The 15,383-nt window shown below is 36.8% G+C and overlaps 1 protein-coding gene across 2 annotated transcripts in view; it reads right to left on the bottom strand.

The window, feature by feature from the left end:
* Nucleotides 1–15,383, bottom strand: part of EPHA3 (EPH receptor A3) — a 416,154-nt gene that overhangs the window by 128,959 nt on the left and 271,812 nt on the right. For both annotated transcript variants that reach the window (XM_086321511.1, XM_086321506.1), the window contains exons 4-5: nt 12,183–12,338; nt 11,164–11,499 (exon numbers count right to left, since the gene is read on the bottom strand). In XM_086321511.1, the coding sequence (XP_086177637.1) occupies nt 11,164–11,499; nt 12,183–12,338 (492 nt within the window). The remainder of the gene's footprint in view (nt 1–11,163; nt 11,500–12,182; nt 12,339–15,383) is intronic.

The raw sequence follows: 15,383 nt of genomic DNA on the forward strand, positions 1-15,383 counted from the left end.
CCGAGTCAAAGGACATGAATTTGAGCAAACTCTGTGAGTTGGTGACGGACAGGGAGTATATATATATATCTGTCTGTGTGTGTATGCATTCTTTTCACATTCTTTTTCTATTATAAGTTATTTCAAGATATTGTGTATAGTTCTCGTATCATACTTTGTTAACGCTAAGTGCTTTAGATAATACCATGTTTTCTCTAGCTGGTTGTTGTTATTTCTGTTCTTATGAGCACCTTTTAGAAGTCAGCAGGAAAAGAGTAACCATAATTCTCTAAACACAAGTGTACTTCATTCACTGTAATTAGAAATGAAAATGGGATGAGATTTCAACATAGATCCTGGAAGCTCCCAAACTGTCTCCATTTGCTCGTTTTCCATACAGTTGTGACTTTAAGCTCACAAAAAGGTTCTGAATAACTGTCAGGACAATATATGGCTGTGCTTTTGTTCACGCTGCAGATACGTAATATGCCTCCGTACCAGGGTGTGATGGCTGAAAGGCATCATTAATGTGTTAAATGATGTGGAAGGCTTCAGGCACACTAGGACACATCACGGCAGAATGATATTCCCAGATGCACAGGTCTCTGCCTTGATTTCAAATCAGAAAGAGAAGCTAAGTTACCACACAAGCAAAACGCACAATGGAAATTACAATGTATATATTCACTTGTTATCTCTGAGCTCGATTCAGACCTCACTTGTTTGTTGTGAGAAATAAAAGATAAGGCTGCAATTCTTAGGGTTTATTAATCACACATGTGAAACAACAAGAGGAGGATTCATCAGAGTTCATTACTGGAATCTTATTTTCTCTATTTTGTAGCTGATTTTCGGTATATTTTGACTTTCTAATTTACTATACTGATGCTATAAAACACCTTTCTTCACGCTCAGACAGAAGGCATGTAGATGATCTGATGTCTACTTCCAGGATACATAACTACACAGCCACATACATTTCTATAGAGGCTATATCAATATGTGTCCATACTTTAATAGCAGATCCAAGCTGTAAACTTTTTCCACTTTTATTTTGAAATGTTTGCTTCTTCAGCATTTCTAAAGCCTGCTTGACTGTCTTTGACACGAGATATTCCTCTGTCATATCTATAAATGCTTCTTCTAAATCCCAAAGGAACAACAACGTGGACAGAGGAAATAAACTCCAGAATAAAGAAGATTTTAAAATATCTGCTTTATCAACAAATAAAAATTTGACTAGCTTCTAAATGTAGCCAAAGTGCTCATTTTTGAAATGTGCATTATTTATTCAAGATATATTAAACTCTTTCTCCTATTCATAGATGCTGTTACCTTGTTCTGTGAAATAGCAGGTAACAAACATATAAGCTAGTAAGCTTTAAAGACCTTTAGAGGAAGTAAGCTGATATGTGTGCTTAAAGGTTAAGAAATGTATTGGCTGATTTAAATTGTACCAGTAACAAAGTTCTAAACTATAGTCCTAGAATCACAAAAAGTAAATAAAACAGAAAATTTATGAGTGGATTTCCAGTTCAATCCCTTTATATGATGGATAGTAATTTTTAACTGGAAAAAAAAAATACATTTGCCTTTGATCATTAAGTGGGCTTCCCTGGTGGCTTAGATAGTAAAGAATCTGCCTGCAATGCAGGAGACCTAGGTTTGATCCCTAGTTTGGCAAGATCCCCTGGAGAAGGAAATGGAATTCCACTCTAATATTCTTGTCTGGAAAATCCTCATGGACAAAGGAGTCTGACAAGCTACAGGCCCTGACATGGCAAAGAGTTGGACCTGACAGAGCGACCTCAGATATGCAGATGACACGACACTTATGGCAGAAAGCAAAGAAGAACTAAAGAGCCTTTTGATGAAAGTGAAAGAGGAGAGTGAGAAAGTTGGCTTAAAACTCAACATTTAGAAAACTAAGATCATGGCATCTGGTCCCATCATTCCATGGCAAATAGATGGGGAAACAGTGGAAACAGTGACAGGCTTTATATTTTGGGGCTCCAAAATCACCACTGCAGATGGTGACTGCAGCCATGAAATTAAGACACTTGCTCTTGAAAGAAAAGTTATGACCAACCTAGGCAGCATATTAAAAAGCAGAGACATTACTTTGCCAGCAAATATCCATCCAGTCAAAGCTATGGTTTTTCTAGTAGTCATGTATGGATGTGAGAGTTGGGACTATAAAGAAAGCTGAGCGCCAAAGAATTGATGCTTTTGAAGCGTGGTGTTGAAGACTCTTGAGAGTCCCTTGGACTGCAAGGAGATCAAACCAGTCCATTCTAAAAGCAATCAGCCCTGAATGTTCATTGGAAGGACTGATGCTGAAACTTGAAACTACAATATTTTGGCCACCTGATGAGAAGAACTGACCGATTGGAAAAGACCCTGATTCTGGGAAAGATTGAAGGCAGGAGGTGAAGTGGATGACAGAGGGTAAGATAGTTGGATGGTATCACTGACTCGATGGACATGAGTTTGAGTAAACTGTAGGAGTTGGTGATGGCCAGGAAGTCCTGGCGTGCTGCAGTCCATGGGGTTGCAAAGATTCAGACACGACTGAATGACTGAACTGAACTGAGCGATTAAGCATGTTAAGTGGATGACAGAGGCTATACTGGTTAGAGCCAAGGCTAAGAATGTTTTCCTTATATCAGGAAGTTTCTTAGATGCTACCCATCTTTGCATAAAGTAATGGTCCTTCAACAGGAAATCTAAATAAAATTAAGTCAAGCCTTCTGTTTTTTAATAATATTGTTTACCAGTCATTTTTCACTGGGGTGGCAGCGATGAAAACTCCTAGAGAGATATCAAGCACCTGAAAAAGTCCTACCATAACTATTGATTCCTTTTCCCTTCTTATTTTTGTATCTGGCTTAATTTACAGAAAATGGCTAATTTATTCATTACTGTAGATAAGAAAGTTCTTATGTTATAGATAGAAGCTGAAGGTAAACAAAACATCAGTTTATTTTTGCCAAAGGGACATCATGGAAGAACTGACAAAAATTGATTAATATCTGCAGATAAGATCATGATATGGATGGATGTGAATGTCTTGATTTTGACAAATTTATTGAGGTTTTACTTTAGGAAGTTCACAGTGACGTATTTAGGAGTAAAGGGGCATGATATCTGCAATCTACCCTCAAGTGGTTTAGAAATAAGTATCTACTTACACAGAAGGTGATGGGGGAGAGTATGATAGAGCAGATATAGTAAAATATTAATTTTTAGGAAATCTGGCTTAAGGTACTGATTCCCAACCTTTTTGGCACCAGAGACCAGTTTCCTGGAAAACAGTTTTTCCATGGACAGAGTGGGGTGGGATGGTTACTGGATGATCCAAGAGGATTCTGCTTATTGTGCACTTTATTTCTATTGTTATTTCTTTGTGATATGTAATGAAATAATTATATAGCTCACCATAATGCAGCATCAGGGGAAACCCTGAGCTTGTTTTCCTGAACTCAGGCAGTAATGAGAGTAATGCAGAGCTCCATATAAATACAGATGAAGCTCAGCTCACTTGTCTTTGCTTACCTCCTACCGTGCAGCCTGGTTCCTAACAGGCTGTACCAGTACCAGTCCATGACCCCGGGGTTGGGAAACCCTGGCTTAAAGTATATACACATACTATGTACATTGGTACTATTTGCAAGACTTTCATACATGTGAACAAATTGAATTTTATGATAAAACTATACACACACATATATGTTTTTTAATATTATATATATATATATACTCATATATAGAACTCTAGTAGGATAAATTGGAAGAGGAGAGACAAGTCCATTTACTCCAGGGAAGTACAGGAGTCAAGATAATCTTCACAGAGGAAAAAAAAAAATGTAAATGGAACTAGAAAAAACATTAAAAAAATGCATGCCTAGAACAAAAAATTCAAAGTTTAGGGATATGTTGAAAAAGAAAATACTGGAGTGATACCAGGACCCAGGGAGTGGAGGAAGATATTTTTCAACTATTGTAAACGGAGTGAAACACAATGGCATTTACTTCAGCCTCATGACAAGTCTAGTCAATTGTATGACTGCAAGCAAAAAATTCCAAGACTTATGGTACTTTAATGTCAACAATCTTCAATCAAGAATCTAAATAGGAAAAGACCAAGGATTCCTAAAACTTTTTTTTTTTTTTGGTGGAATGTAGGGCAAGAAATTTTTAAATGCCACTTTATATTTCAGAATTATAATTGCAGATAATACAAATACTCATTTAAATCCAATGATGTAATTCTTTCACTATAATTCAGGCATTCACATGTGAAGAATTATATTTATTGACAATATTCCCTGCTCTTGTTAAAATTAAGCTTCTTAAAACAGACTGAATGAGGTTACTCTTCAATTTTAATATGTTTCCATTCACTATCTCACTACCTACTACCAGTTGCTGGGCCTTCATTGCATGTTCAACCTGATATCCTTTTATCCTTTAACAAGATCCATCTCCTTGTCTCAGTCTAGATGTCCTACTACCCAGGAAACTCAATTCCAATATATATATACGTGACCTTTATTTGATTTATTTCTATTTTTCAAAGTACATCTAAATTGTTTTCTCCAAAGTTTTCCTAAAATCCTTTAATCACCACTTCTTAACTCATTTCGTTATATAGTATCTTCTGCATTGAAATATACTGGGTGATCCATTAACCCTTTTTACAAATTGCTCAGTGGAAAGAGGTTGCTGAGCAACATGATATTCTGATTTAAATTAACATAGTTAGGTCAAATTCCCTTTTATTTTGGAATCTCAAAATAATTAAAGGAGGACTATTATATTTCATGGTATTGTTTATTTATAAACATTATGACCAAGAACCTTAAAATCTTACACTAAATGTGGAGTATGAATACCCAAAACAATTCAAAGGAAAAATCAGTAGCATGTGAGTACTTCTTAAATGTTAAATGTAGAAGATGAACCAAAGATGACACTTGAAAAAGTGTTAGAAACTGGTAAACTGAGGAAAATGGCAGTCCCATTAACAGAGAAAAAAAAAATTAACGAGAGAGAGTGGTTTGAGAATCAATGTTTTCATTGTTGGATGGTGGACGTTTCCATTCATCAATAAACATTTGAGTGAATACAAGGTGATAGAAGGCACTGTCTGAAGTCTGAGAATCACAAGTGTGAACATAGGCAAGGTCCAGGGCATGTGTGCTCAGTTGTGTCCAGCATTTTGCGACCACATGGACTGTAGCCAGCCAGGCTCCTTTGGTCATGGAATTTGCCAGGCAAGAATACTGGAGTGGGTTGCCATTTCCTTCTCCAGGGAATCTTCCTGACCCAGGGATTGAACCCACGTCTCTTGCATATCTTGCACTGGCAAGCGCATTCTTTACCAGCTGAGCCACCGGGAAAGCCCAAGACAAGGTCCAGGCCTTTATGAAATCCACACTTTTCCTAACAATTGCATTCACTTTAACAGAAAGATGCAAATAGGAAATTATAACTGATTCTCAGGAAGGCACTTATGTAGAGTGAGGACAGAAACCAGGCTGAACTCTGAATGAGAGAACAAGACAGAAGAAAGGATTACTTTACGAAAATATCTAAACTTAGTTTGAAAAATAGGAGAAAACAGGATAAAATCACAAAGAGTAAAACGATTTGGAACGTGCACCCGTGTGTGTATGTGTGTGTTTGAGTGTGTGTTTATTGTTGTTGCAGATGCTTATGGAATCATTGGTATCTTCCTCTAAGATGAAAAAGACTTGTGCAACATAAAAGGCAAAGACAAAGAGCCAGAAGAATGTTTGTCTAAGATGTTAGCAGGGGAAGTGATTTGCTTGAGAGCACACTCTTTAGAATCAGGAGTCAATGGGAGTTAGTGTGTAGCACAGGAGGGATAAGATTTAGAAAAGCCAGTACGTTACCATTTAATTTTCCCTTTTAAATTTTATGGTCTTAGTAAGTTAGGTAGTGTAAGGCGAAAAACACACTCCTGTGTGTCTCTTCCACACAATACTTCACTTGTGGTCACCGAATGTGTGGGGATTTTCTCCACACCAAGCAATCTTGCAACACCAGTTGGGTGTCCTACGATTTAATTCAATTCTGACACTAAATACCTGGAGTTTGCATCAGATCTCACAGGTTAAGGGCTTTAGTCCCACAAGACCTCCCCAAACCCCCTTTCAGATACTAATCTCAAGTCTAAGTTTTATTGTGCTTTTGGCCCACCAGGTATAAATCAGAGGCTTCCATGACCCGCTATTAATGTTCAATTAATTTACTAGAGCAGCTCACAGAACTTAGAAAAACATTTTACCTACTATACTTTATTACATAAAAGAATGCAACTTGGGAACCACCAGATGAAGAGATGAACAGGGCAAGGTACTGAATTTCAAAATTCAGGGAACAAGGCAGAGAATTTCAAAATTTTCTCCAGACACATTACTTAACAACATATCTACCCAGAAACTCTCTGAATCGTGTCCTTTGAGTTTTTAAGGAGGCTTCATTACACAGGCATGATTGATTACCTAATTGACCAGTGATGACTAAACTCTATCTCTGGCCCTCCCTTGGTCTGTAACAGAGATAAAACCAGTCAATCCTAAAGGAAATCAACCCTGGATATTCATTGGAAGGACTGATGCTGAAGCTCCAATACCTTGGCTACCTGATGCGAAGAGCCAACTTATTGGAAAAGATCTTGCTCCTGGGAAAGATTGAAGGCAAAAGAAGAGGGAGGCAGAGGATGAGATGGTTAGGTAGCATCACCGACTCAATGGATATGAATTTGAACAAACTCCGGGAGATGGTGGAGGACAGAGGAGCCCAGCATGTTACAATTCATAAAATGTGACAGTCCAAAGAGTTGGACATGACCTAGCAACTTAACAACAACAACAAGACTCTCCACCCTCCTCAGAGGCAAAGTTGAGGAGTGGAGTGGCTAAAAGTTCCAATTCTCTAATCACATGGTCAGTTCCCCTGGCAAATAGCCACCATCCTTAGGGGCTTTCCAAAGTGAACTTCCAAACTTCACCTTATTAAGGTAAACTCAACTATGACTGAAAGGGGTTTTTAATGTATAACAAAATACCCTTTATTGCTCTTATCATTTAGGAAATTCCCTGAGTTTTAGGAGTTCTGTGCCACAAGTTGGGACCAAGACCAAATATATATTTCTTGCTATAAATCACAATGATTCAGAGGGAAAATCATCTGTGTAGAATGAGGGAGTGAGGGATAAGATTAAACTTGGGGAAGAGTGGAGATGATAAAGAAGATCTGTTGCATAATACCCCTGAAAAACTCTGTGATAAATGACTGAGAAGCAAAGACTAAGTTTATTGTAGGTGGCACAGGTTATGGCAGATTTTCCTAGGAAAGTCCCCCTCTGTCTCAAAGACAGCATTTCTTTTTGTAGCTATATGGCATGAATTATAGAATGACAGAAAGAACATGAGAATGAAGTTGAAACTGGAGTTGGATTTGGGAGCCTTAAGTAGAAGTTTGACAACTTGATTAAAAAATTGAAAAAGCTCCTTGGATCTCAGTTTTTACAAAATGGGGGTAAGGTGGATCTCAAAACTTGAAAGCCAGTATATTCTCTTTAGTGTCCCCTCTTCTTGTCTGAGATTGTTACATGCTATAGGATAGTGGGGAACGGGCAGGTTCTATGATGCAAGTTGAGAATAAACAGACAAATATTCCACTAGTAGAATGACTTTTCCAGAACTGAAAGGTAAATATACTCATTCAAAGAAGTAAACAAGAAGTAGCATTTTACCCCAAGATATAACTTTACAGGTTTTTGTTCCGCAATCTGCAGTTCTTTCTGTATGTGTTTGAGTGATGGATTCACGGATATAATCTTTATGTAGAGACCACGCTTTTTATCTCACTGACATACTTTGTGAAAGTATTAAGAGCTGGGAACTAACATCCGAATTTACAACATAATCCTCTACAATTTAGAAGGTGCCTTATCGTGTGGTCATCACGTGGCATTTACAATGTAATCAAGAGAAAAATCAACAAATTCAATCTCACAAACTAAATTAAAAGGGACACATTCATGTTTCCCCTTTATAGCCATGTCAGAGATAGAGAGGATAGGAGGAATTTAAACACCAGACATCATAGCTGTCATAGCCATATCTTTCTAGAGTTAGGGAGCTCATTTCTCAAGGCTACAAGTCCATTAACCTTCACAAGAGCAAAAATAAAGCAAAACAATGAAACACTCTGGAGAACTGGCATTGCTTCTAATCTTGCTTATATATCTCACCGTAGGGATTTAAAGATGGAACAAAGACCTCTTCTTCCCCAGGCACAAAAATGACACAGACTCCCTGAAATAAATATACAAAATGCCTCATGGTACATATTGTAGACATATTTGTGATTTTTCTGAAAAATGAGAGTGGGGTTAGGAAAAGTAACTGATATCATTCCTGTTGAATCTTTGTCTTACCCAGTGATTTGTAACTGGGAGGGCCAAAGTATCAACCCCATTTATTTTTTAAAGTCTTGGTCTTCCCTTGGTTGCCACTTTACCTAGATTCATTCACTGTATATATCTGGAACTATTCGTTTCCTGATAAACGCATTGTCAGGAAGCCAGAGGTCAATGATAAGATAGGAAGCAAGGAGAGCTTGCTTGTTTTTATACATTTCTGTTTGACTTGGGAGATAATTATAACGCAGATTGATGCTCCTATTTTAAACAAGGTAGTAAATCAGAGTAAAATATGGGATTCAGGAAAGCCATTTGCCACATAATTATAATTTCTTAAAATTCCTGCATTCATTGAATATGAGAAGCTGTAATCATGTGATACATAGCAACAACATTACTCATCTTTTTTTTTTTTCTCTCATGGAAGACAGTTAAATAAACTTAAGTTACAGTCTTTAAATATTATTAGTTACAAAGTTTAAATATCATTAACTGAAGCAAAACAAGAGCATATGTTGCTTGATCTGAGATCTATGTTCTAGTGGGAGAGATTACAGATTCAGTAAGGAAGATTAAAATAATGATTAAGTGTACTTCACTAAAAAGTCATATCTTTTCCACAAATAAACTTTATTTATCACCACGAGACAAATAGTATTATAAGAATTCCATCAATATAGGAGAACAGAAAAAATGTAGGAACAAAAGAGGGGTTTAGAATCAGAAAGAGACACATTTAAGCATGGACTCTGCCAAGGGTTATATTCAGAACACCTATCAACTGGCATGGCAGGGACATGGAGCCTTCAAGTTGGAAGAATTCCAGCACGGGGATCTAAAGACCCCTGTGATGCAAGGATTTATCATTTTGGTTGCTGCATTAAGGGAGAGAAAGAAGGGGGACTGAGGTACTGATATAGAAATGCCTCTAATGCCAAGATTTATCCCTTCATTGCTAGATTATGGGGGAAGAAAAGGGGGACCTTATATATTGGGTTTAGGGGCCTTCTCAGGGTACTTGAGGAATTAACAAGTACAGTACATTTCTATGCTCACCTACAGAAGTAACTGTACTTGCTTTTAACCAGTGTGGAAATAAGTACACAATTTTACCCACCAGCAAAATCATACTCGTGCATACTTGCTGGATATTAATCCTGATGATATACTACTTTTGTACTTTGGTAGTTTAACTAAATTCCCTGAGTCAGACAAGTGAAAGAAAGTGATGAGTTCCCCGGCTAGTTATCTGGCTGCTCTAAGACCTCTTCTAGCTGATAAAATGTAGTCATCTTTCCTTTCCCTTTCCTTCTGACATTCAGTATTCATATCTTCAAAGCAAAGAACAAATCTTTCTTGAGAGCTGGGGGACTTCCATAATTTAAACCAAATGCAGAAAAGAAGCTGAGTTTACATTCAATCCTAACTTCCAGCTCAGGGAGAGCGCCCCTGGGAGCAGACATGAGGGTCTGTAGTTCTGGTTGAAGCATCATCAGAGTGCCACCCTTTTTCTTCCTTTTCCCCCTTTTTGGCTCTGGTGTTTCTTTGTTTGCATAAAAATTATACAATAATACCTCCGAATTGAATTGCTTGAAATGTATCTCTAATTATGCTATCTTATAGCAACAGTTATGCATGATAAATATCTATCAGCTTAATTTTGCACAAGCTTTGTTGATTTCATTTTATTCATTCATCCTAGTTATCATCTTTGAAAAATGATTGCCTTGTTTTAAAGGGATATCACTGGTAAGTCTCTGTATACTCTACAAAGTGTATCTCTTCTATATGTTTCAGAGAATCGCAACTAAAACCCCATCAACAGTTCTGGACACCAAACTATTAAAAAAAACATAATAAATAAAATCACAAAAAGAAGATTTAAAGAGTGATCGAAGATTAAGAGTAAATTTACAGGATTTACTAACTGTAAATAAAAGAGAAATGTTGTGAATGTAAGGAAAAAGTGAGACCTCTGTGTGCTTAATTTTTCCATTCTACATTAAAGGCCTTTTGCTTACGATCGGGCAGTATAGCTTTTCTTTTTGATTAGGAAAAGAATGTCAGAGGAAAATATAGTTGGTGAAATCACCAAGAAAATGTATACCTGGAAATTTTTTATATCAGTGATTAAAATTGTTTTCTAGCAAGATCTCTTTTTAAAAGTTTCTCCTCAAATTCCATATTTTTAATTTTAAGATACAAATTGTGCCTATTAAATAAAATGGATTTATTTTCTTCTTTTTAATTAATCAGAGAGTTTTAACTGTCTGAGCTATACTACTCAGAGATTCTGGGAAGCATAAAATAACTGATCAACTATACACAGATCTGATAAAATTATAACTAAGGTAAAGATATTTATAGCTATAAATATCCTGTATATGCTTTTCTAAGCTTGAGCCAATGTTCTGTTTAATTCTTGAAAATATGGAAATGTTGCAAGGAGCCACACAAGTACTATCTCCAGAGCCCCAAATATTTAAAAAGCTTTCAAAGTGTTAAGCGGTGGATTATACTAGTTTAAAATTATCTAACAAATGTGATTTATTTTCACTTTGAAGAATGAAATTGAGCTAGTTAATGTACCATAACTGTCAAAAAGTGATAGAAGAGAATATCCTTTTCACATTTTTTTTTCGCCTGCCCTTTCTTCCACTCTTTTCTGTTGAAACTGTTACTTGGCTCTGAGATGGCAAAAGAGGGAGCGCCCAGCATGTACTCACCAGCCTGGTTAGTTGTGATGCTGACTGCAGCAAACTGTCTGGGTGGTGAGCTCAGCTCTGACACCCCGTTAACGGCATCGATCTCAAAGGTGTAGTTAGTGTGTGCCAGGAGGTCTGTCACTGTCACCGTGGTGTTGGTGAGCCCAAACTGCCGAGGGAGGAAGCGGACATTTGGACTGCACGGCTCACACTGTTTGACATTCCACCCACATTTTTTACATATGATGTTGAAGGTAACATCTTTCCGGCCTCCTGTGTCCAGGGGCCAACTCCAGTCCAGGATAACCGAGGTCTCGTTTATATTAGATATCACATTTCTCGGTGCAGACGGAGGTCCTGCAAAGTAGTCCAACAAAGATTAATGAGCCTCACATTGGTTTTCTACTACAAGGGAAATAGATAATTTATAATGGAACTGAAAGAGGTAAATAACCATCTTGTCTTTTATTTTATACTTTTAATTCGTCCTTAGAGGATCCAGGAGATTATAGACACATGGATTCCAGAGGACTGTCCTCCCCAGTCTATGAATGGGGGAGTTTGGACTCCAGGTTGAAGATGCATTCACAAAGTCCAAGGAAGGAATCTACCACTAAATTCAATGCCCTTGTGAATAGTTATGAAAACCTTAGTATTAGTTTTATAAATCTTAGTTCTTTTTCCCTGTGACCTATGACCAACACATAACAAGAGGGAATAGAAAAGTAAAAACACAAATCCCATGCCTATAACCTCCCCTACCCTATCAAAATAATGCAAGATCTAAAACAAGATATAGATTTTTTTTTTCTTTCTAGGGGTCCTGTTGTAGAAAGTGATTTAAAAACGAATTCATTCTGTGTGATAAATGTTGCATTTGTGGTGAGCCAAGCATGGAGAGTGAAGCAGAGAAAGCTTTTAATTTGCACATGGACAACAGAAGGAAATGGGCCAAATGCTAAAAACAAAAAATACAATAACAAGAAGAAAAAAGTAAATAAAGCAAACATGGAGGCATGGGTTGCAGCAAAACTACTCACGGGTACAAGCCATGGATGGAGGGTCTTTGTCTGCTCGGAAGTAATTATTTTCACACCTGCAGTTCACTGAACCGTCTTCGTGAGTAGAACTGTGAGGTGGACACTTAGCACACTTCATATTACCATCTGAAGCCTTGTAGAAACCTGGTTGACAAGCTACAAACAAAATGACTCTTTTAAAATTCTGTGATAAATTGGAAAGTGTATCCTTGAAAATACATCAAACAGATTTCAGGAGGCTAGGGCATGCATTTATCATGAATAAAATCCATTTTTTTTTCCTCCCAGAAATCACAGAAGCAAATAATGTGGCCCAATATAGTTTCTCCATGTATATGTTTGTATTTGCACCAAGTGTTAAGGGGGTGAAAAAAACCCACAAGAGTTAGATTATTTTGGCACTAGAGTGGGATGAAATTTCCAGTTCATGTTTTCACAGCTTTACTTGGCATTGGACCATTTGTGGAGAAAATAAAGCAAAGCCATGTCATCATGCAGCCATTTCCTTTTTAAACATGATGCAATGTGCACAGTCTCTGCTCTGCAGCTAGCACTGCATTACATACCCACTTGTTTTCTAATCAGTTTATGTGTAAACAATTTTCTTCTCATGAATTGTAAACTGAAGAAAGAAATCATGGCTTGTCTATATTTTAAGGTTCTTTATATATGGATCTCCTGAGCAATGACATTTTTGTTCTCTCTTGACAGTGTCATTCCTTAACTTCTCTGGTAATGGCCTAAGATAAAGATTTTAATATATTTCCTTATTTGTATCTCAAATACATAGAGAGGTATAATTTCTATTTAAACTAATATACATGTGAGTATTTACTAGATTAAAGCTTTTTAAAATAATTATGTTATCTTTCTTCCTGGTAGTATCTCTGAATGATGTGTCTTTCTTTCTTTCTTTTTTTTTTTAGTTCAATGAATTGGTTACCAGATATTGATTTCAGCTGCCCATTTAGAATTCACCATCTATTTACAACTTTTACAGAAATGTCTCCATTATAGTATTTTCATTTAATCTGATATAAAATTTAAAATGTACTGTTTCATTTGGTCCATTTTCATAATTACAGTGAGAACTGAAATCATAGCGAAAATCCTAACAAAAATCCTTGACATTTCTTTGAATAAGAAATTCAGGATCTTTAGCTTTAATTTCTTCTAGATTATCTTTGGAAGCCAGTAATTTCTTAAGTCTCTAAAACTCAATTTCAAAGCTACACTGAGATTTGATGGCTTAAAGCACTTAGAGAATAGACCCTATAGACTATCATTATGATTGAATTCCAAATTGTTAATATCAACTTTATATTGTGAATAAGAGGTTATTTACATTTAAATAAAACCTGTAAGAATAAATCTTAAGTTTTATAATCACTAAATGCATATCGAAAGATAACACACTGTATAATAGTGTATCTTCCTATTGAACACTTCTTGGGAGATAGCACTGCTGAGGAAAATACATTGACAAGGCAAAAAATTAGATTAGCTTAAAATAATAGTCCTTGGGTAGAGAAAATCCCCTGGAGAGGAAATGGCAACCTACTCCAGTATTCTTGCTTGGAGAATCCCATGGACAGAGGAGCCTGGCCGGCTACAGTCCATGGGGTCAGACATGACTTACCAATTAAACAACAAACAACAAAATGACAGTAATCATTAATCTAGTGTTACTGATTTCAAATTCCTACTAAGAATGGCTGCTCTAGGATCATATTACATTAAATTGAATAACTTTTGGTTCTATATTGAGAGCCACTCAAATTCTATTACCCTAACCAAACTTGAGTATGTGAAGTGAAAGTTGCTCAGTTGTGTCCAACCCTTTGCTATCCCATGGACTATACAGTCCATGGGATTCTCCAGGCCAGAATACTGGAGTGGGTAGCCTTTCCCTTCTCCAGGGGATCTTCCCAACCCAGGGATCAAACCCAGGTCTCCCACATTGCAGGCAGATTCTTTACCAGCTGAACCACAAAAGAAGCCTTAACCAAACTTAGATTAGGATTTTAAACTTTGAACATTGTCCTTAAACACTGATTAGGAAGGTCCCCGCATATCTCGTGTCATATTGCCTCAGGGGGAAATGATACAAAGTCTAAACAAATTATGCATTTAACTTCTGGTTTCAATTTAGCTCATCACTGAGTGCCTTTTAATTTGCAAGAGGGCATTGCTGAGTCTCTAAAAGATTAAGTTGCAGTGTTCCAAGGTACTTTGTTATTTTGTTTGCTTGTAAATTTATCTCTTTGTTTTTGTTTGAGTCTTTTATGATTTTTACAACATTTAGCATAAAGGTATTCACTAAACACTCAATCATTTTTTGTTAATATTATAAATGGCTATGTATATGATACTTAAAGAAAAGACAAGACAGTCATATAATCACTTGTTAGCTATAGCACCACAACACAGAATTTCTGGTAGTATTGAAAGTAGCTAGTTATTAAGCCTGAAAGTTAAGAATATAACTTGAGCTAATAACCAGACTTGATCTAATTTTGAGTAAATAATAACCTTGGAGATGAGAACAGTAAAAGTAGGGTAGGTAATATATGTTAGTTGCTCAGTCACGTCTGACTCTTTGTGATCCCATGGACTGTAACCCACCTGGTTCCTCTGTCCATGGAATTCTCCAGGCAAGAATCCTGGACTGGGGTGCCATTCCTTTGTGCAGGGGATATTCCCACCCCAGGGATGAAACCTAGGACTCCTGAATTGCAGGTAGATGCTTTACCATCTGAGCCAATGCAGTTCAATAAATATCTGTCAGTCATCAACTTTTGTTCAGGCTCCTTCTTAGTCTTGAAGATATTAATATCCCTAATTTTGTCCATCCCCAAAATGCCTTTGCTATGTGAACGCAGGTAACAGACATTTACAGAACACAGGCCACCTGGAGCAAGTATTTCATTCTGATTGAGCTGTTGGAAGAAATACACAGGAGAAATCCTATTTGAGAAAGATTATGAAAAGACAGTAGGAGTTGGTCTATAAGTAGCATGATTAAATACACAAATGGGTCAACATGAAAAGATAAACTCTTAAGTAGAGGAGCATGGTGGGCACTGTTGGTTAGGTACTCAGTATCCCGATTCTTTTTCTGCTTGTAAATAGAATCCTGATTTTGTTCAGAACTGCATTCTGCCAAGTACTCCCTAACTCAGATTTCATTGCAAATTGGAG

The sequence above is a fragment of the Bos grunniens genome, chromosome 1 (assembly GCF_055505025.1).
Source record: "Bos grunniens cultivar Pamir isolate PY7600 chromosome 1, Bosgru_T2T1.0, whole genome shotgun sequence".
Taxonomy (NCBI): Eukaryota; Metazoa; Chordata; class Mammalia; order Artiodactyla; family Bovidae; genus Bos; species Bos grunniens.